The sequence below is a fragment of the Salmo salar genome, chromosome 21, assembly GCF_965601325.2.
Source record: "Salmo salar chromosome 21, fSalSal1, whole genome shotgun sequence".
Taxonomy (NCBI): Eukaryota; Metazoa; Chordata; class Actinopteri; order Salmoniformes; family Salmonidae; genus Salmo; species Salmo salar.
Genome location: NC_138311.1, coordinates 11,637,814 through 11,659,195, shown reverse-complemented (window position 1 = coordinate 11,659,195; position 21,382 = coordinate 11,637,814). Strand labels below are relative to the sequence as shown.

The following is a 21,382-nucleotide window of genomic DNA, read 5'->3' as shown; positions in this document are numbered from 1 at the left end:
TTTTTTCCCTGCGGTCTTGGCTGATTTATTTTGATTTTCCCATGATGTCAAGCAAAGAGGCACCGAGTTTGAAGGTAGGCCTTGAAATATATCCACAGGTACACCTCCAATTGACTCAAATTATGCCATTTAGCATATTAGAAGCTTCTAAAGCCATGACAATTTTCTGGAATTTTCCAAGCTGTTTAAAGGCAGTCAATTTAGTGTATGTAAACTTTTGACCCACTGGAATTGTGACAGTGAATTATGAGTGAAATAATCTGACAATGTCCTAACAGACTTGCCAAAACTATAGTTTATTAACAAGACATTTGTGGAGTGGTTAAAAAACTAGTTTGAATGACTCCAGCCTAAGTGTATCTAAACTTCCGACTGCAACATGGTGAAGTAAATATTGTTGACACTTAGGCCATGGTGTAATGCAATGTTTTGCCTTGTGTGGTAGGTTTTGTGGATTGACACTTATGTAGGTGTCATAACACGTCTAAATATACGCGTCATGACAGTATTACGACCATATAACAGGTTGACAAGTCACTGCATGTCAGCTGTTATAACTATGTCATAACGTGTTGAGATGCTAGGTGTCAAGTGTTAGCAATATTATTGTGCACAACTGGACTGTCTTCAGCCCCATAACTTGAATACACCGCCCCCATGTGGAACTTATGTCACTACAACCACTTGCTCAGAGGATCTCTACAATGGTGATCAGTTCTTCAAATTACAGAAACTGTTCAGAAAACAGCATGCCATTGGTTGCAATAGCCTACCTAGAATTATGAAGGACGCAAGTGCACTAACTCTTAGGCACAATTTGTATCACCAACTGAAAAGGCTTTTTATTTATATATAAGTGTACTATAAAATGGGAATACGATGGTTGCAATGCTCTGAAATTCTGTGTGCCAACAACAGCGTGAGTTTATATAAATGTTTTAATTGGCCAGTAAAGTAGAAGGATGAAAATACATTTATCATTGTACAGTTCTGCATAATTAAATCAAAGATAGTCCATGGTAAAATCCACACCTGCTGTGAGTAAAGGACTGCAGGGGCTGTCCTCAACAGTTATTAGCCCACAGAGTCCTGTCACTACAGATAGAAAATATTTGTCCAGAAAGACACAGGTGGAGGCATTGAAGCGGAAATTGGGCCTCCTACAGGTGGCAAGAGACTGTTCTAACACATACAAATAGGGAGCGAGACACGATGCCCATTACAGGGTCATAGATAGGTCTCTAGATAAGAGAGAGCGAGAGGGGAGTGTGTGTGTCCAGGTCAGGAAGCCATTTTGAAGTGGTCCCCCAAGGATTGCAGGTCAGCGTGAGAATTGCCTCTTGTCCCCCTTGCCTTTGTTGACGTGCTTGAAGATTTTGGCTTTGTGAGCGGGCTTGCCCTTCTGGTAGCCGAAGCCGCCGCCTCCATCCCTCTTCGTCATCTTCAGTCCTCCTTTGCTGTGAACGTCTGGAGAGGAGTGCTGGGTTAAGGGAAACACAGTACTGCACTGAATTGACCAGTTGAGAAGGCTTTTATCGTTACAACCTGTGTGTGTGTGGGGGGGGATGGGATAAAGGACGTTTGACAACAGCCATTGACAAAAAAAGGCGATGTAACACTTCAGAAACGACATTGGTGAAAATATGCCCAGGCACTTGGACGTAGAAAAGGATACTGAGGTCGACGTAGGGAGGCACATTAAAGCCGAAAGACTGTGCCACCATGGGGAGGTTGAGCGTGTTGACACTGTAGATCGCTTTGAGGGAATGAGAGTCGTACGCCCGCACATAGGACTTGTAGGCCTCCTGGGCTGACTTGTGCAGGTAGTAGTTCTTCTCAATCAGCTTATTCAGCTGCAAATAACAAATTGAGGAAACTACATTTTAGTCATTTAGCAGACGCTCTTATCCAGAGCGACTTACAGTAGTGAGTGCATACATTTCTTCCCATACTGGTCCCCCGTGGGAATCAAACCCACAACCCTGGCGTTGCAAACATCATGCTCTACCAACCTTTCTGTGGATTTGTCATTGAGATTTCAAGGCTTGTCAGATAATTGCATACACTCCACTGCGTATTTATTTGGACAGTGAAGCTAAAACTTTATATTTGGTTCTATACCACAGCATTTTGGAAGAGAGATCAAATGTTTATGAGGCGACAGTATAGAATGTCAAGTTTTATTTGGGGGTATTTTCAAATACACACAACACACTTTGAAAACTTTGCACACCTGGATTGTAAAATATTTCAATAATTTTTTTAATAATAATTAGCAAGCTCTGTGAAGTTGGTTGTTGATAGACAGCCATTTTCAAGTCTTGCCATAGATTTAAGATGATTTAAGTCAACTGTAAAAATCCTATGTAGTCTTTGTTAGCAATTCCAGTGTAGATTTTGCCTTGTGTTCAAGGTTATTGTCCTGCTGAAATGTGAATTTGTCTCCGTGGCTGTTGGAAAGCAGACTGAACATGGTTTTCCTCTAGGATTTTGCCTGCTGCATTCCGTTTCTTTTTATCCTAACAAACTCCCTAGTACTTGCCGATTACGAGCATACCCATAACATGATGCAGCCACCACCATGCCTGAAAATATGAAGAGTGGTACTCAGTGATGTGTTGGATTCACCCCAAACATAACACTTTGTATTCAGGACAAAAAGTGAATTTCTATGCCACATATTTTTGCAGTACTATTTAAGTGCCTTGTTGCAAACAGGATGCATGTTTTGTAATATTTTTTTTCCCTGTACAGGCTTCCTTTTTCCTCTAATCTAGGTTAGTATTGTGGAGTAACTACAATATTGTTGATCCATCCTCAGTTCTCATATCACAACCATTAAAACTGAAATCCCTGAGCAGTTTCCTTCCAGAGTTAAAGACGCCTGTATCTTTGTAGTGACTGGCTGTATTGATACACCATCCAAAGTGTAATTAATAACTTCACCATGCTCAAATGGAATTATTAGTATTTTTTTACACTACCAATCGGTGCCCTTGGTGTCCCCCCCCCCCCGGTTTTTGTGATTGATTCTGTGCTTGACAATCACAACTCGATTGAGGGACCTTACAGATAATTCTATGGGGTGCAGAGATGGAGTAGTCATTCAAAAACCATGTTAACCACTATTATTGAACACGGAATTAGTCCAAGCAACTTGTGAGATTTGTTAAGCACATTTTTACTCCTGGAATTATTTAGCTTGCCATACCAAAGGGGCTGAATACTTATTGACTCAAAACATCTCAGCGGTAAATGTATTCATTTCAAAAATGTTCTACAAACAAATTTCCACTGACATTCTGGGGTATTGTGTGTAGATCTGTGATAAAATCTCAATTTAAATCCTTTTAAATTCAGGCTGTAACAAAATGTGGAAAAAGTAAAGGGGTGTGAATAATTTCTGAAGGCACCATATATATGTTCAACCTTTTAGAAATGAAAGCACTATGTATCTAGTCCCCTCATTTGTGTATTGAAGTGGCCAAAAGTTTAGTATTCGGTCCCATATTCTTAGCAACGCAATGATTACATCAAGCGTGGATACAAACTTGTTAGATGCATTTGCAGTTTGTTTTGGTAGTGTGATTATCAATTGAATCAATTTTGAATTCTGGCTGTAACACAAAACATGGAATAAGGGGTGTGAATACTTTCTGAAGGCACTGCATATGAAAATACCCTCAAATAAAAGATGTTCTTTACTGTCGCCTCAAAACATTTTATCTCCAATCCAAAATGCTGGAGTACAGAGCCAAATTAAAAGTTTTAGCTTCATTGTCCAAATAAATACATTGGGGAGTGTATGTAACAGAAGTTAACTCCTGTTCAAAGGAAGAAGTTGCTTATGACTTGACCAGACCAATGAATTAGCCATTGCAGTCCACATGTGACAGATGGAATGTGAGTTAGCTCTGATTCACATGCAGAAATAAATGTGGATGAATATCTTACCTGACCCTGGATATCAGAGATCTTTGCCCAAGAGAATTCAAACTCACTCAAAGGAACCTGAGGCAAGATGAAAACACAATCTAAAATGTCATTTTATAACATATCACTGTTGAAAGACTTAATCTTTTGCATGTTTTTCTTGGTTTTGCTGGGTTGAGGTAAGGTCAGAGATGGTTGGGTTAGGGTCTTACCTTGGCTTGTTTGAGGAAGCGCAGGAAGCCCAGCTCCTCTGGCCTGAGGATTAGGAGGGCATGACCTATGCCGTTGATCCCGCGAGCCGTTCTGCCCACCCTGTGGATGTATTCCTAGGAAAAGAGGGAAGAAGTAAGGAAGAGGGAAGACAATGTGAATGCTTCACTGATGCATTGGCTAGAGATGCCTATAGGCTAGGCATTATTTCTGGCTAGTGTCAAAGCTGCATGAAAGTGTCTCAAACTTCACTAGGTACCTTGGGGTCATCTGGGGGGTCATATTGAACAATCCAGTCCACCTCAGGGATGTCCAGGCCTCTGGCCGCCACGTCTGTACAAAGCAGGATGCCTGAGTCGGCGTTACAGAACTGGAAGAAGGTGGTGGTACGCTTGGTCTGCTTTTGCTTCCCCTGAGAGATCAAAGCAAAAGGAGATTAGACGTCAGCCACAGACAGCATTGACCACAGAGGATGCCTGCTAAAGGCTTCCGCATGCTTCGGTTCGGTTGGCTAGGCGAACTGAACGTGCATGCTAGCATACTCCCTTAAAAAAGACCTTCGCAATGCTAGCTGTGCCACTAGAGATTCTGGGTTCGAGTCCAGGCTCTGTCGCAGCCGGCCGCAACCGGGAGACCCATGGGGCGGTGCACAATTGGCCCAGCATCGTTAGGGGAGGGTTTGGCCGGCAGGGATGCCTTGCCCCATCACGCACTAGCAACTCCTGTGGCGGGCCAGGCGCATGCACGCCGACACAGTCGCCAGGTGTACTGCGTTTCCTCCGACACATTGGTGCGGCTGGCTTCCAGGTTAAGTGGGCATTGTGACAAGAAGCAGTGCAGCTTGGCTAGGTTGTGTTTCGGAAGATGCATGGCTATCGACCTTCGCCTCTCCCGTTTCCCTGCGGGAGTTGCAGCGATGAGACCAGACTGTAACTACCAATTGGATACCACGAAATTAGGGAGAAAAAGGGGCATTTTTTTAAATAGAAAAGACCATCGCTTGAAAAATGAGAAAAAGCGTCAATAGTAATGTTTCTCCTTCTTGAGACACCGTAGCCAAAATAGTCCGAATTAATCTAACTCAAGAAATCTGTCATTGATTTTGACATTTTTGCCAAGCATATTACAGCATATGTTAATGTTTAATGCCACAGCACAATATTTCTTCATATCATATTATAGCACATATCATTGTGCTATAACGGTTTAAGGCCTATAGACCCAATTGTGGATGATAGAGAATGCCTTGTGGAGTCAGACTGGGGTTCACTGTAAGCAAAGCTCAAATTGAGTCAGATAATAGCCTGAAAACTTCAGACACAGAGTGTAGCCTGCAATATGTTGCTAGTCTTGGAACTACCTTGCTGTTACTCGAGACACAGATTCATTATATTTTAATTTGGGCGTAATTATCACCTGTGGTGTATATGGCTGGAGTGTCTTTTAGACTCAAAAGGGCTTAGAATAACTTCCTGAGACAAGTGAATAAAGTGAGTTGGGTCATGTTCAGCAGGCACTAAACAGATAAACCGTCAGAAACGGGAAGGTACTATCTGAACTTGTCCTATAGAACACACATTTCTGTTTTCTTTTGCAAAACGCTTTGCTATGGTGTGCCCTAATATTTACAACCCTGAGGGGTATACTACAAAGCAGGATCAAGGAGTTAGCCAGGTAACTTGCCTAAATGTTATAAAATACACTTTTTATTTTTTTTAAATAAATATAAAGATAAGCATGAAATGAACATGGTCTAATTGACTCAAGAACCCAACACGCATAATAGTTTAGCTTTCTTAATGACAGAGGTGACAACTCACGTGGATGGCCATGACAGGCAGGTCAATGTAGTTGAGCAGCTCATAGTGGAACTTGACCGACATGCAGGAGGAGAAGAACACCATCAGCTTCTTCTTGCGGTTCTTCTTCAGGAAGGTGAAGAGCAGCATGAAGCGCTTCTCTGAGGGACACACCACATAGCCCTGAAAACCAAGACAATGTTTACATATCAGACCACGCATCCCTGAAGCACCAGAGACAACCAGAGAACCACATCCCTGTCCGAAGTATATATTAACTGATGTGAGGTTTACCTATAACCTTGCTGTGGATGAGACACGGTAAGGTCTCAAACGCCCCAATACTCTAACCAAAAACATTAAAGCTTTGCTACTTTCAGATACTTTGAGTCTTGGGACAAGTGACAACTAACCGCTTAACTTAACTAGCTACAACAAGCGGACCCCCTGGCACATCATGCATGAGTATCGTCACTCTGCAGCAGTGAGTCGTTTTGTTTACCTGCTCCAGGCCGTCCACGGTTGCGTTGTCCTTGTTGTCGTCCACACCCACGTAGAGGGGCTCCTTCTTCAGGGAGATACGGGCCAGGTCCTCCACCTTGCGGGTCTGGGTGGCCGAGAACAGCATTGTCTGCCTCCGCTCTGAGGAAGAATGCACGTTGAACATGTTAAACACTGGGAGTTATACATAAAGACAAATAGCCTCATCAAACTCCATGGTACAGTATGTTCAAGGACTGTTATAGCCATGAGGTGGGTACATACTTGGCAGGAGTTTGATGATCTGCTTCAGCTCCTCCTCAAAGCCGACCTCCAGGATACGGTCAGCTTCGTCAATAATCAGACACTGGAGGTTCTTATACATGAAGCCGGCAGTATTCTACAGAGAGCAAGGGGGTGGAGAGAAACGAATGAAGAGTCCAGTACTGAATGTGTGCATAAATCTAGGTCCGACCCCATTTAGTCGACTGGTCCATTATTTGGTCGACAGATTTGTGTTGTCGAGTGGTCGCAAATTAATTGTATTTATTTTATGGCAGACACACTTGTCTCAGTGTCCATTGTGGAGGCTGCGGGGATGGCACAGTCTAGCACAGGCATCGCAAGCAAGGGTATTTGCCTTGGTATGCCAAGCAATTTGATAACATTTTGGAAATAAGTGAAATTGCATTAGTTTCAAAATTGCATTGGTTTCCATAAATGGCTACTACTTTGGACGCATTGGTTTCCATAAATGGCTACTACTTTGGACCTGACACCGTTTGAGAGAGTATTCCTTAGGTCTACAGTATGTGAAGATGTGTCTTTGGTATAATTAAAAAATGTTGAGTCGAGGAGGGGCAGTGTGGCTAAGATGCACAAGGCGCGTCTCTCCCCAGAATGTGCTCTGCTGCCAATTTTTGAACATTCATTGTTTCATAACTTCATTGTATGAATTGTTTGAGTGTTAGTGTCTATCAATTCCCCATTACATATATCACCAGTAGTACATTTACTGTTAATCCCCATCATTTTTTATCTACAATGTTTGTTTGGTTATTGTAACTTCTGTTAACGCATTCAATATATTACAGTCGTTTACCGTTCTCATTGTCGGAGTGGACATGTTATTTGCAGAGCTCAAAACGTATTTAATTTCAGAGTTTTGTCAATTTATGAATCGTCTTTTGTTTGGAGCGCTCCTGTCAATGTTGATGACTACGAGTCGGAGTAGGCAACCTGGCCTGCGAGCAAATGTAGAAATGTGCCCATTTGGGGATGTCTGATAGTATTTCTGATTGTCGTAACTCACCACCAAAGTGGAGCTTCTCAAAAAAAAAATTTTTTTTATTTATTCGCCTCAAAAAGAAAGCTGGCATGGTGTTTTTACTTGCATTGAATGACAATTAGGGCTGTCCGACAATTTCTGTGTGTTGTGGACTGAGTGTGATTTGTTCTTTCGACCAATCAATTGGTCAACATTTTAAAACGTGTATTTTTCCATACATATACACATACATATACATATATATACATATATATACATATATATATATATATATATATATATATATATATATATATATATACATACATATATATATATATATATATATACATACATACATACATACATACATACATACATACATACATACATATACACACACACCCTTTGTTTGAATAAAATAAATGATATGTAGGCGACTGAACTTGGCAGCAGAGATCAATATAGCCTAATCAGAAAGGGGGGGGGGACTGTTCCCGATCATCCTCCTCCCACTGTCATTACGCTCCTAAAGTTTCCGTCAACCTTTTCCAATTGGAGTGCCAAGTTATCGTACCATTTCTACTAATCTGCGTGCCAGTTACGATTTTCATGGAACAGTTTAATTTATAATAAAGCCTTCATATCTCAAAATCAATGTCATGTGGTTCATCAAAATTCTATCTTAAAGTAACATATTGCTATTGCCAACTCTATGCGCTGCATGAGGCAAATGATCACACCAGATACTGACTGGTTTTCTGATCCACACCCTACCTTTTTTGGGAGGAGGATCTGATCAGATGCATATCTGTATTCCCAGTCATGTGAAAGCCATAGATTAGGGCCTAATGAATTTATTTTAATTGACCAATTTCCTTATATGAACTAACACAGTAGAACCTTTGAAATTGTTGCGTTTATACACTGCTCAAAAAAATAAAGGGAACACTTAAACAACACAATGTAACTCCAAGTCAATCACACTTCTGTGAAATCAAACTGTCCACTTAGGAAGCAACACTGATTGACCATAAATTTCACATGCTGTTGTGCAAATGGAATAGACAACAGGTGGAAATTATAGGCAATTAGCAAGACACCCTCAATAAAGGAGTGGTTCTGCAGGTGGGGACCACAGACCACTTCTCAGTTCCTATGCTTCCTGGCTGATGTTTTGGTCACTTTTTAATGCTGGCGGTGCTTTCACTCTAGTGGTAGCATGAGACGGAGTCTACAACCCACACAAGTGGCTCAGGTAGTGCAGCTCATCCAGGATGGCATATCAATGCGAGCTGTGGCAAGAAGGTTTGCTGTGTCTGTCAGCGTAGTGTCCAGAGCATGGAGGCGCTACCAGGAGACAGACCAGTACATCAGGAGACGTGGAGGAGGTCGTAGGAGGGCAACAACCCAGCAGCAGGACCGCTACCTCCGCCTTTGTGCAAGGAGGAGCACTGCCAGAGCCCTGCAAAATGACCTCCAGCAGGCCACAAATGTGCATGCGTCTGCTCAAACGGTCAGAAACAGACTCCATGAGGGTGGTATGAGGGCCCGACGTCCACAGGTGGGGGTTGTGCTTACAGCCCAACACCGTGCAGGACGTTTGGCATTTGCCAGAGAACACCAAGATTGGCAAATTCGCCACTGGCGCCCTGTGCTCTTCACAGATGAAAGCAGGTTCACACTGAGCACGTGACAGAGTCTGGAGACGCCGTGGAGAACGTTCTGCTGCCTGCAACATCCTCCAGCATGACCGGTTTGGCGGTGGGTCAGTCATGGTGTGGGGTGGCATTTCTTTGGGGTGGCCGCACAGCCCTCCATGTGCTCGCCAGAGGTAGCCTGACTGCCATTAGGTACCGAGAAGAGATCCTCAGACCCCTTGAGACCATATGCTGCTGTGGTTGGCCCTGGGTTCCTCCTAATGCAAGACAATGCTAGACCTCATGTGGCTGGAATGTGTCAGCAGTTCCTGCAAGAGGAAGGCATTGATGCTATGGACTGGCCCGCCCGTTCCCCAGACCTGAATCCATTTGAGCACATCATGTCTCGCTCCATCCACCAACGCCACGTTGCACCACAGACTGTCCAGGAGTTGGCGGATGCTTTAGTCCAGGTCTGGGAGGAGATCCCTCAGGAGACCATCCGCCACCTCATCAGGAGCATGCCCAGGCGTTGTAGGGAGGTCATACAGGCACGTGGAGGCCACACACACTACTGAGCCTAATTTTGACTTGTTTTAAGGACATTACATCAAAGTTGGATCAGCCTGTAGTGTAGTTTTCCACTTTAATTTTGAGTGTGACTCCAAATCCAGACCTCCATGGGTTGATAAATTGGATTTCCATTGATTATTTTTGTGGGATTTTGTTGTCAGCAAATTCAACTATGTAAAGAAAAAAGTATTTAATAAGATTATTTATTTCATTCAGATCTAGCATGTGTTGTTTAACCTGTTAGGGCTAGGGGGCAGTATTGACACGGCTGGATAAAAAAACATACCCGATTTAATCTGGTTACCACTCCTACCCAGTAACTAGAATATGCATATACTTATTACATATGGATAGAAAACACCCTAAATTTTCTAAAACTGTTTGAATGGTGTCTGTGAGTATAACAGAACTCATTTGGCAGGCAAAACCCTGAGACATTTTCTGACAGGAAGTGGATACCTGATGTGTTGTATTACCTTTAAACCTATCCCATTGAAAAACACAGGGGCTGAGGAATATTTTGGCACTTCCTATTGCTTCCACTAGATGTCACCAGCCTTTACAAAGTGTTTTGAGTCTTCTGGAGGGAGATCTGACCGAACAAGAGCCATGGAACGATGATGTCCCATTAGACACCTGGCGCGCGAGTTCATGTTGGGTACCCTCGTTCCAATACGTTATAAAAGAGTATGCATTCGTCCACCTTGAATATTATTCATGTTCTGGTTAAAAAAGGCCCTAATGATTTATGCTATACAACATTTGACATGTTTGAACGAACGTAAATATATTTTTTCCCCTCGTTCATGACGAGAAGTCCGGCTGGCTTAGATCATGTGCTAACAAGACGGAGATTTTTGGACATAAATGATGAGCTTTTTTGAACAAAACTACATTCGTTATGGACCTGTGATACCTGGAAGTGACATCTGATGAAGAGAATCAAAGGTAATGGATTATTTACATAGTATTTTCGATTTTAGATCTCCCCAACATGACGACTAGTCTGTATCGCAACGCGTATTTTTCTGGGCGCAGTGCTCAGATTATTGCAAAGTGTGATTTCCCAGTAAGGTTATTTTTAAATCTGGCAAGTTGATTGCGTTCAAGAGATGTAAATCTATAATTCTTTAAATGACAATATAATATTTTACCAATGTTTTCTAATTTTAATTATTTAATTTGTGGTGTTGACTTGACTGCCGGTTATTGGAGGGAAACGATTTCCTCAACATCAATGCCATAGTAAAACGCTGTTTTTGGATATAAATATGAACTTGATAGAACTAAAAATGCATGCATTGTCTAACATAATGTCCTAGGAGTGTCATCTGATGGAGATTGTAAAAGGTTAGTGCATCATTTTAGCTGGTTTTATGGTTTTGGTGACCCTGTCTTTGAATTGACAAAACATTACACACAACTCTTGTAAATGTACTGTCCTAACATACTCTAAATTTATGCTTTCGCCGTAAAACCTTTTTGAAATCGTAAAACATGGTTAGATTAAGGAGATGTTTATCTTTCAAAGGGTGTAAAATAGTTGTATGTTTGAAAAATTTGAATTTTGACATTTATTTGGATTCAAATTTGCCGCTCTTGAAATGCACCTGCTGTTGATGGAGTGCACCACGGGTGGCACGCTAGCGTCCCACCTAGCCCATAGAGGTTAAGTGTTCCCTTTATTTTTTTGAGCAGTATATATTTTTTCAGTGTAAACATCTGATCCTTAGTCAACATTGCGGTGCTCAGAGGTTACCTGGTCACAACTTCGATGTAAATGAATACAGTTACCTGGAGGTGGTCAAGCAGTCTGCCGGGCGTGGCCACCAGGATGTTGACGCCATTGGCCAGCCTCTGGGCCTCGGCCGTGCGGTTGCTGCCGCCCATGATCAAGCCGAAGGTGTGCACGTGGTGGGTCATCAGCTCTTTCATCACGCCGTATGTCTGCATGGCCAACTCGCGCGTTGGGGACAAGATCACCACGCCTGTACCTTAGGATAGTGGGGAGCAGGGCTGCGTCTCAGGCACATTTCAGTTCAGTTCCTAGGCCCTTTCTTTAGACCCTACACCTTTGATGTTAGCAGAGCTAGTAAGACTGGATGGGTGAAAGGTAGAGGGAAACTGTGCCAGTCCTTTCATATCTGTGAACACCCCAAAAAAAAAAAAAAAAGGGGTCTACACACTCTACGGAGACAATAGATACAGAGCCTAGCGCAGTGTTGAAATGTCGTTTTTAGTCACAAAGGGGGCGGCTCCTTGTAATATGTTTCGCCATTCAACATACTTTTCGTGCTACCTGAAAATTGAAATGGACCTTATTCCTCGTGGAGCCGTGGGGGCAGTGTTGTCGCTTGGTTCCTTGATCTGATCAACAGGCTACGCACGAAAGTAGCATTGATAACCAAATATAACCTCAGCAACTGCTCAAACAATAAACCAAACACTGTAGCCTTATTAGAATCTACCCAAAAAGGTATTTTGTTGTGAAGTAATAACTACTGCTACACGGTAAAAACAGCTGGTAGCCATGTGCCATCTCAATTTTTTTTAGCTGATATGGGAGCGAATACATTGAAGATGCATATTAAATTGGGATAATGTTTTAAGTTACACGCACAAGTAGGCTAAAAAAATATCTGCCAGGACAAATTATTTCACATGGGTGACATGCTAAGTAACCTACACCTTACTGGCAGGCACAAAACATGATCATGTAAATCAAAACATTAACTTTCATTACATGTAGGCGTAGCTATTATTTAAATATGCAGTTAGTTCTTTCGAATTAGCTTACAGTTAGGATGATGTTTTCAACAGAAAAATCTCTGCCATCACCCAGTTGTGAACTTTGCGATTTGGGAGAAATGCATGGACCGGCGAGGTATCACGGTACCAAAATGTGTCCACGGCTCCAAAAATCCATAGATATAAGCACGTGAAGCTTGTAGCATGATGATGCAGAATGTTTATAACATTGAACCAATATAGACGGTTGAAGCAATCTACTAATCTTACCATTTCTGGGCATGAATTTAAGTTTGTAGATGAGCTCGATGGAGGGGATGAGGAAGGCCAGAGTTTTACCACTGCCAGTCTTAGCAGCAGCCAGGATATCTCTAGAAGAGTCAAAAGATAAAAAAACAAACAAAGGGAGTCATCTATCAAGTCAAAACAATATTAGCCTACTCAGTCCTTTATCAGTCCTGTAGGGCTGATTCTAGGATGCAAGTCACCAACTTTTGGTGGTCCTGGATGGATTTTACAGAGCTCTGCTTTAGAGATGCAGGGACACATGAGCAGATGGTGATTCTGCCTAACATGAAACTTGGACATAAACTGTAGGCGTACCTTCCCTCCAGTAGGGGCTGTATACTTTTGTGTTGGATCTCAGTCATGTGCTCAAAGCCCATCTCCTTCACAGCCTTTAGAGTGTTCTCACTCACCAGAGGCGCTAGAGAGGCAAATGACGTGTCCTCAAACGCACCTGAGATACAGAAACCACAGTTAACAGTTCCCACCTTTGTGGGTTTTGGCATATCACCTCCCCTGTCTGATATCTTGACTTTCTCTACGCCACAAAATCGAAAAAGGTAGAAATGTCATGTTTTAGGTCAATAAAATGTACTGCGACTGGATAATCTGTCGTTTCGCCTGATTGAACTTTTATGTTCACTAATTCTCTTTTTGAGAGAGCGGGAGGTTTTACCGACATAGCAGAGCCCACATGGACATTTAATAATGTAAATAACATGGGTGGTGGAACACGTAATAATATCATTTAGCGAATGTGGAGCCCATCGATGTTCCATTCGTTTGGAGGTAGTATTCATCATCAAACCTAAAATAGTTATAATTCGGTCCCAAATAAATGATATCATTACGTGTTCCACCACCTATGTTATTTACATTATTAAATGTCCATGTGGGCTCTGCTATGTCGGTAAAACCTCCCGCTCTCTCAAACAGAGAATTAGTGAACATAAAAGTTTAATCAGGCGAAACGACAGATTATCCAGTCAACTTTTGAAAGTCATTTTCAAGACATGCGCCCAATAAAAAGACACAGGCTTCCATATAGCCTACACAAGTTTCACACGTTGCGTGTAGCTTGTTGGCACTACAGTCAGAGGCTCGTGAACTGGGAGATCACTAATCAATGAAAAATGCAGTAGAGACAGGCACTGCCAGATGGGATGATAGATAACCTATGCCATTTACAAGTTTGTCTAACTAGCGTGAGTCAGTGGCTACTTTTTTTCCACTCTCCCTCTGGTGTCTCACACACCGCTGGCCCCTGCCCAACTTGCTTAAAGTTACACACAAAAAAAATACGAACTATTATTCTAAATAGTGAAATGATTTTAACACTAACACAGAACACGGCAAGTAGACTGACTGGGGATTACCTACAGTAAAGGACCATGGTTACCAGGAAGATAAAACACAGACAGATTATACATGTGTGTATGCTGGCAGAGGCTCAATTGTAAATAGTTCCTGGCCCATATCTAAGACTGAGAAATGATTGCTACACATAACATGCACAACTGCCAAGGCTAACATTTGGTTGTGTAAAGGCCTCTGATTGACCAATGTCTATATCATTGAACATGGAATACCTGTCAAGCCAGATGGGAGCTCTGGTTCATCTTCCTCCTCAAACTTCTCTCCTTCCCCCCTTTCCGCCTCATCCTCACTTCCCTCTTCATCATCCTCCCCCTCAACTCCCTGTTCAAGAGGCTGTGTGGGTTTGTCTGTGGTCTGATCAGCATCCTCCTCTGTCACATCCTCCTCCTTCTTCGCTTTTTTCACACCTACATTAGAAACATGTCTTTGACATGGACAACATTCACTAACTTGGGAAACTGACACTTTTAGCCATTTACCCCTTGAATGGTTCAACAACCATTCTAATAAATGACGGAGTGGCACACAACATTACCTGGCTGTTCAGTGGTGCCGAGCTTTCTTTTATTTTTCTTCTTGACAAAATGTTCTGTGTCCACCGTCGCCGACACATTCTTCTCTTTTTGCTGCTTATTCGTGGGTTTGACATTCTGTGGCTTTGATATTGCTGTGGCCACCTGACTCCTTTCATCACAACACTCCTCTGGAAGTCCGCTTGCGTCGTCTGTGAATAACGTAAGTTACACAGAATAACATATATGTTTTTAAATCACATCAACTAGGCTATCATTCAACGAACTAGCTAGGTGGCAGCAAACCTTAGCTAGCTAACTGACTGACTGGCAACTTCATTCAAATATGGCAGATATCAGTAACGGTAAGAGAGCAACGTCTCAAAACCAACAATGTACAACAATGTTTCGCTTATGTCTAAGGTTAGCAACACATTTTTAAAAAAAGCAGTACTGTAGTAGCTAGCTATAAAAACACCACAAGCTAACCGAATGGGGATCATGTTCATTCACTCGTTACAATCGTTGGTTTAGCTACGTGTATTAACTAAAATACTGTCTTTAATGCGTGATTTCCGATATAGACAACTCTGCAGAAACATCCATCAGAGACATACTAGCTAGTTAAGGTAGCTAACATAAGCAATAGCTACTTAGCCTTGCTTCGAGGTGGGCTAGCGCGATAAAGTGTCAATACAACTTGTCGACAATGATTTCGATACTGGAAAAACAGTTACCATTATCTTCCTCCTGTTTGCGTTTATGAAGTAGCTTTCGCTCTTTGTTCTTTTCGCTTCTTTTCTGGATTTTCTGCCGAAGAAGCCTCATCTGAAGATCTGCCATGATTGCAGCTGAGCACTCACACGTGGAACTCTTCTTCTTCGGTGGCGTTTATCGGTGATTGGCATCCAACGTTATGGTGCATTACCGCCACCTACTGTACTGGAGTCTGGGCCAGGGCTAAACTCAATTTTACCTGCCAGCCCCGTTGCTCTTAATTAAAAAAGAGAACAAAAGTTACCCCTTGACTTATTCCACATTTTTGTTGTGCTACAGCCTGAATTGAAAATCGAATGAATATGTTTTTCTCAGCCATCAATACACAATACCCCATAATGACAGTGAAAATGTTTTTAGAAATGTTTGCAAATGTATTGAAAATGAAATACAGAGAAAGCAATATCTCAACTGAAAGTAAACAAGTCTCCAGGCACTGATGGCTTCCCTTCAGAATGGTTCAAGACCTTCAGAGAACAACTAACACCTCTACTTAAGGCCTGTTTTAACTGGACTCTGCGGGAGGAGGGTCTCCCACCGTCATGGAGAGAGGCCATCATATCTGTAATCCCAAACGAGGGTTAAGATAAGAAGGAATGCAGTTCATATAGACCTATCGCAATTATTAACATGAATTATAAACTATATGCATCAATAATAGCCAAAAGAATGAAGAACATAATCCCAGAATTGATTGACGGAGATCAAACTGGTTTCATACAAAATAGGCAGACACAGGACAATATAAGGAGAACACTACATGGGGTGGGATTACCTATTCCAAGTTATGGAAAGATTTGGTTTCAACAAAGAAGTGATACAGTGCATCAAAACACTGTATTCATGTCTGACCGCTAGAATAAAGATAAATGGACATTTGTCACGAACTATAAAATTAGAGCGAGGGGCAAGACAACGCTGTAATATTTCACCCACTCTCTTCTCCTTGTACCTCAAACCATTAGCACAGGCAATAAGACAGGACCCAACCTTAGAGGGAAAAACAATAAGAGGCAGTGAACATAAGATGTGCATGTATGCTGATGACGTTCTGTTATTCCTTAAAGACCCAGGCTCAAGTGTACCTAGATTGATGGATGTTTTACAAACATTTGGAACATATTCAGGGTATGTGCTTAACGTACACAAGACCCAAGCCCTAGTATATCATTATACCCCACAGAAAGAGCTGAAGAGTAGGTATAACTTCCACTGGACTTCTTCATCCATTAAATATCTTGGAGTATATCTACCAAAAGATACACCCAAACTTTATTGCATGAATTACGATCACATCAACAAGAAAATATATGATGACCTAGACAGGTGGAATTCACTTCCCTTAGATCTTAGAAGTAGAATTGAAACAATCAAAATGAACATCCTGCCGAGGTTACTGTATTTGTTCCAATCACTGCCCATAGAAATCCCGCCTAAACAGTTTAGAGAATGGGATAAACGGATATCAAGGTTTATCTGGAACAGTAAGAGACCAAGAATTAGATATACAACATTACAATTACCAAAAAACTGTGGGGGTATGGCCTTACCAAACCTAAAATATTATTATGTGTCAGCCCAATTGAGACCTCTGGTGTGTTGGTGCAATTCAGAATTCGAATCCAAATGGAAAGACATTGAGACTACTTTGACAGAGACACCCATACAGTCAGTTTTGGGAAATAAGGACATGGTAATAGAAATATACAGTAGACAAAATCAGTGGATTCATTTCTCTCTGAAGACATGGTTTAGGGTAGTTAAGCAAAATAAATTAGACAGAGAGATCAAACTGCTGAGTTGGCCCACATACGACACCAGCTTCATCCCTGCAACTCAGGACAGCAGATTTAAACAATGGACGCAGAAAGGCATCACATCATTCAGTACAATTATAAAGAATGGGGACCTAGATAACGTCCAGGACCTAAGTAAAAAACATGGCTTGGATAAACAAGATTTTTACAGATACCTACAAGTTCGACACTATTTCTTAAGGGAGATAAAAGTGACTGACCCTCGAGCACCTCCAAAATTAATCCAAGTATTCACTAACGCATACAACTTGGGGAGTAACAAAAAAAATATCTCAAATCTCTACTTGGGTATTCAATTCTCAAAGAAACATTCTACAAAGTATATTAAAAAGGAATGGGAGGAGGAACTTAACATTGAAATAACTGATGAAACATGGTTGAACATATTAGAGACTCAACAAAGCGCCACCAACTCAAGGTCATAGAGAGAATTCTGATGGAAGAATGTTGTACGTTTCTTCATAACACCTAAACTGAAATCAAAACAGACTGGCTCCCTACATCCTTGTTGGAGAGAATACGGCCTATCGAGGGTGGATCTCTCTCATATCTTTTGGACTTGCCCCGCAATCGAAACCTACTGGGGAGAAATAAGATCTAACATTGGAAAAATTATGGGATTTGACAGAACAAACATTAATTTCTTTGTACTTGGGTGAAATACCTGATAAGAAAAGTACCTCTTGAAGGTCGTACTGGCAGCCAGTAAAAAGGCTATCACTAGGAAATGGCTACAAAAAGACCCTCCCACAGTGACACAATGAATAGACATTGTAAAAGAAATATACCTCATGGAGCGTATGACCTTTGCTTTAAGAACACAAGAGGAGAGGGGTCAGGAATACTGGGAAAAATGGGTTTCGTACTTGGAAAAGGTCTAATTCAAAGATGTCAATGTAACCAATATGATGAAGGTATGACGTGCACTATAACTGCCAGATCTTTTTTGTTGTTCTTTTATTTGACTTTATTTGTACTTTCTTTGTGTTCCTACAATAAAAACAAAGTATAAAAAAAGAAAAAGAAAATGAAATATAGAAACATCTCATTTACATAAGTATTCACACAATATTTTGTAGAAGCACCTGTGTAAGCCTCTAAGAGCTTTCAATACCAGGATTGTGCAATATTTTCCCATTCATATTTTAACAATTCCTCAAGGTCTGTCAAAATTGGTTGTTGATTATTGCTAGACAACCATTTTCAGGTCTTGCCCACCACCAACAGGTGCCCTTCTTTGCGAGATCAGAGATAAAACGACCTAGTTTTCGAATGTGTTGTACAACAGCTGACTAAAGACGGGGCATTAAAGAACACGTGATGTGCAGTTGAAAACGTTTCCACGATAATGGTGCCGCTTAACAATTCCATGACGAAACTTTGAAACAAAGTTGCCACTTGTTGTAGCAAACGAGTGTCATGAAATACATGCACCAGAAACAAGGTAAAATGTTTGACTTGTCAGAATTGTCAGCAAGCCAGGCTAGTTGCAGTAACTTCAAAAAGTATTCACACTGCTTGATTTCCCCCACGTTTTGTTGTGTTACAGCCTGAATTTAAAATGTATTAAATTCAGATTTTTTAGTCACTGGCCTACACACAGTACCCCATAATGTCAAAGTGGAATTATGTTTGTCTAATTTTTTATGAATTAATAAAAAATGAAAAGCTGAAATGTCTTGAGTCTGTAAGTATTAAACCCCTTAAGTTCAGGAGTAACAATTTGCTTAACAAGTTACATAAGTTTCATGGACTCACTCCGTGTTCAATAATAGTGTTTAACATGATTTTTGAATGACTACCTCATCTCTGTAACCCACACATATAGTTATTTGTAAGGTCCCTCAGTTGAGCAGTGAATTTCAAACCACAAAGACCAGGGAGGTTTTACATTGCTAGGTCAGGGATGGTCAACTCCAATCCTCGGGGGCTTGATTGGTGACATACTTTTGCCCCAGCCCCAGCTAACACGAGTCCAATAATCAACTAATCATGATTTTCAGTTTAGAATGCAATTAGTTTAATCAGGTGTGATAGTTAATTCTATAGACAAAATACTTATGAAATTGTATTCTATCTTTCAGCGAAAGGAGGTTACAATAACAATGTCAAAGGTGAAGTATCAACGCATTGAAAACTGCAAAGGACTACACCGAAATCCCAGAACTTCAGGAGAGCGGTGTTTAGAAGACTGGGTTCTCAAATCGGACTACCAAAGAGATTGATCCTGTCATCAGATGTCCCAAGACTTCCTGAAGTGCCACCACCAACAACGGCTGAGCAGCTACAACTTCGAGGAGATGTCGCCACGCAACACAGGGTGCAGTAAGCACACCTTTGAGCTGGGAAGGACCTGAGCTTCCTTGTTGTCAGACTTGGTCATTCCCGGGCAGTGAGAACCTACAGAGTACTCTGAATTATTGATGAAAGAGGTGACCTAGAGCCAAGCATATAAATCATAGAAATAAGGGAAGTTTGTGTGGGCAACAATACTTGTGAATTTTTTTAATCATTATTGTACTTTTGGAATGGTTTTTAAATGATTTACTAAACTGTTCTCTCACCAGACAAAATTAAATGGGCCTATTTATATAATGAATATGAATTCGGAGGGCAGAAATTATTCAATATTTAGGCATTAGACCTCTCACTAAAGGCTTCAGTCATACAAAAGTTATACTGAAATCCAAACTGGTTCTCTAGCAAATTAGTAAGAATGTCTCACTCTGTGTTCAAGAAAGGTCTTTTTCCCTTTATTCAGATTACAACCTCTCACTTTCAGTTATTTTAAAAGGAAATAATCTCCCAAATATCGCTATTTTTAAAACAAGCCATTGCAATTTCAGTTTAATCCACCAGAAAAGACAGAAAAAATAATACAACAAATAATGTGGTTAAACTCAAATATACTAATTGATAAATAAAACATTTTATTTATTTTTTAACAAAGGTATAATCTTCGTAAATGATATCATAAATACGACTGGTGGAGTTATGTCACACATGCAGTTAAGGACCAAACAATTGACAGCCGTGCCATATAGATTGTAAAATAGTTGGGAAGAGATTTTTGATGTATCAATTCCATGGCACATGGTTTATGAACTGATACGCAAAACGACGCTGGTGTTGTGCCGAAAATCTCCCCCCTGCCAGAATCTCCCCCCTTCGCGTGAACGCGCACATAGTCAATTCTTCATTGCTGCGACTTGCTTGCTAGTTGAGATTTACATACACTCAATTAGTATTTGGTAGCATTGCCTTTAAATTGTTTAATTTGGGTCAAACGTTTTGGGTAGTCTTCCACAAGCTTCCCACAATAAGTTGGGTGAATTTTGGCCCATTCCTCCTGACAGAGCTGGTGTAACTGAGTCAGGTTTGTAGGCCTCCTTGCTCGCACACACTTTTTCAGTACTGCCCACAAATGTTCTATAGGATTGAGGTCAGGGCTTTGTGATGGCCACTCCAATACCTTGACTTTGTTGTCCTTAAGCCATTTTGCCACAACTTTGGAAGTATGCTTGTGGTCATTATCCATTTGGAAGACCCATTTGCGACCAAGCTTTAACTTCCTGACTGATGTTTTGAGATGTTGCGTCAATATATCCACATAATTTTCCGTCCTCATGATGCTATCTATTTTGTGAAGTGCACCAGTCCCTCCTGCAGCACAGCACCCCCACAACATGATGCTGCCACCCTTGTTTTTTTCACGGTTGGGATGGTGTTCTTCGGGTTGCAAGCCTCCCCCTTTTCCCTCCAAACAGTTGCAAACCATAGTCTGGCTTTTTTATGGCGGATTTGGAGCAGTGGCTTCTTCCTTGCTGAGCGGACTTTCACGTTATGTCGATATAGGACTCGTTTTACTGTGGATATAGATACTTTTGTACCTGTTTCCTCCAGCATCTTCACAAGGTCCTTTGGAAGGTCCTTCAGGCGTTTGGAAATTGCTCCCAATGATGAA

The 21,382-nt window shown here is 41.3% G+C and overlaps 1 protein-coding gene across 1 annotated transcript; it reads right to left on the bottom strand.

The window, feature by feature from the left end:
• Positions 1 to 920: 920 nt before the first annotated feature.
• LOC106581870 (ATP-dependent RNA helicase DDX18) lies at positions 921 to 15,726 on the bottom strand. Its single transcript, XM_014164304.3, has 14 exons — positions 15,562 to 15,726; positions 14,848 to 15,036; positions 14,525 to 14,719; positions 13,254 to 13,389; positions 12,921 to 13,021; positions 11,697 to 11,896; positions 6,708 to 6,822; positions 6,445 to 6,584; positions 5,964 to 6,125; positions 4,403 to 4,555; positions 4,146 to 4,259; positions 3,955 to 4,011; positions 1,676 to 1,853; positions 921 to 1,467 (listed from the first exon to the last, which is right to left on the bottom strand). Exons 1-14 carry the CDS (start codon positions 15,665 to 15,667, stop codon positions 1,322 to 1,324), a joined length of 1,992 nt encoding a protein of 663 aa, XP_014019779.2. The 5' UTR covers positions 15,668 to 15,726; the 3' UTR covers positions 921 to 1,321.
• Between the last annotated feature and the right edge of the window lie 5,656 nt (positions 15,727 to 21,382).

Bases quoted from the DNA above. Each gene is read 5' to 3' on its own strand.
- LOC106581870 (XM_014164304.3), bottom strand. From the start codon at position 15,667: ATGGCAGATCTTCAGATGAGGCTTCTTCGGCAGAAAATCCAGAAAAGA. The intron at 13,022-13,253 runs GTACGCCTACAG...TGACTCTTCTAG, and splicing joins CAGCCCCTACTGGAGGGAAG to AGATATCCTGGCTGCTGCTA. The intron at 6,126-6,444 runs GTAAACAAAACG...CTTGGTTTTCAG, and splicing joins CCGTGGACGGCCTGGAGCAG to GGCTATGTGGTGTGTCCCTC.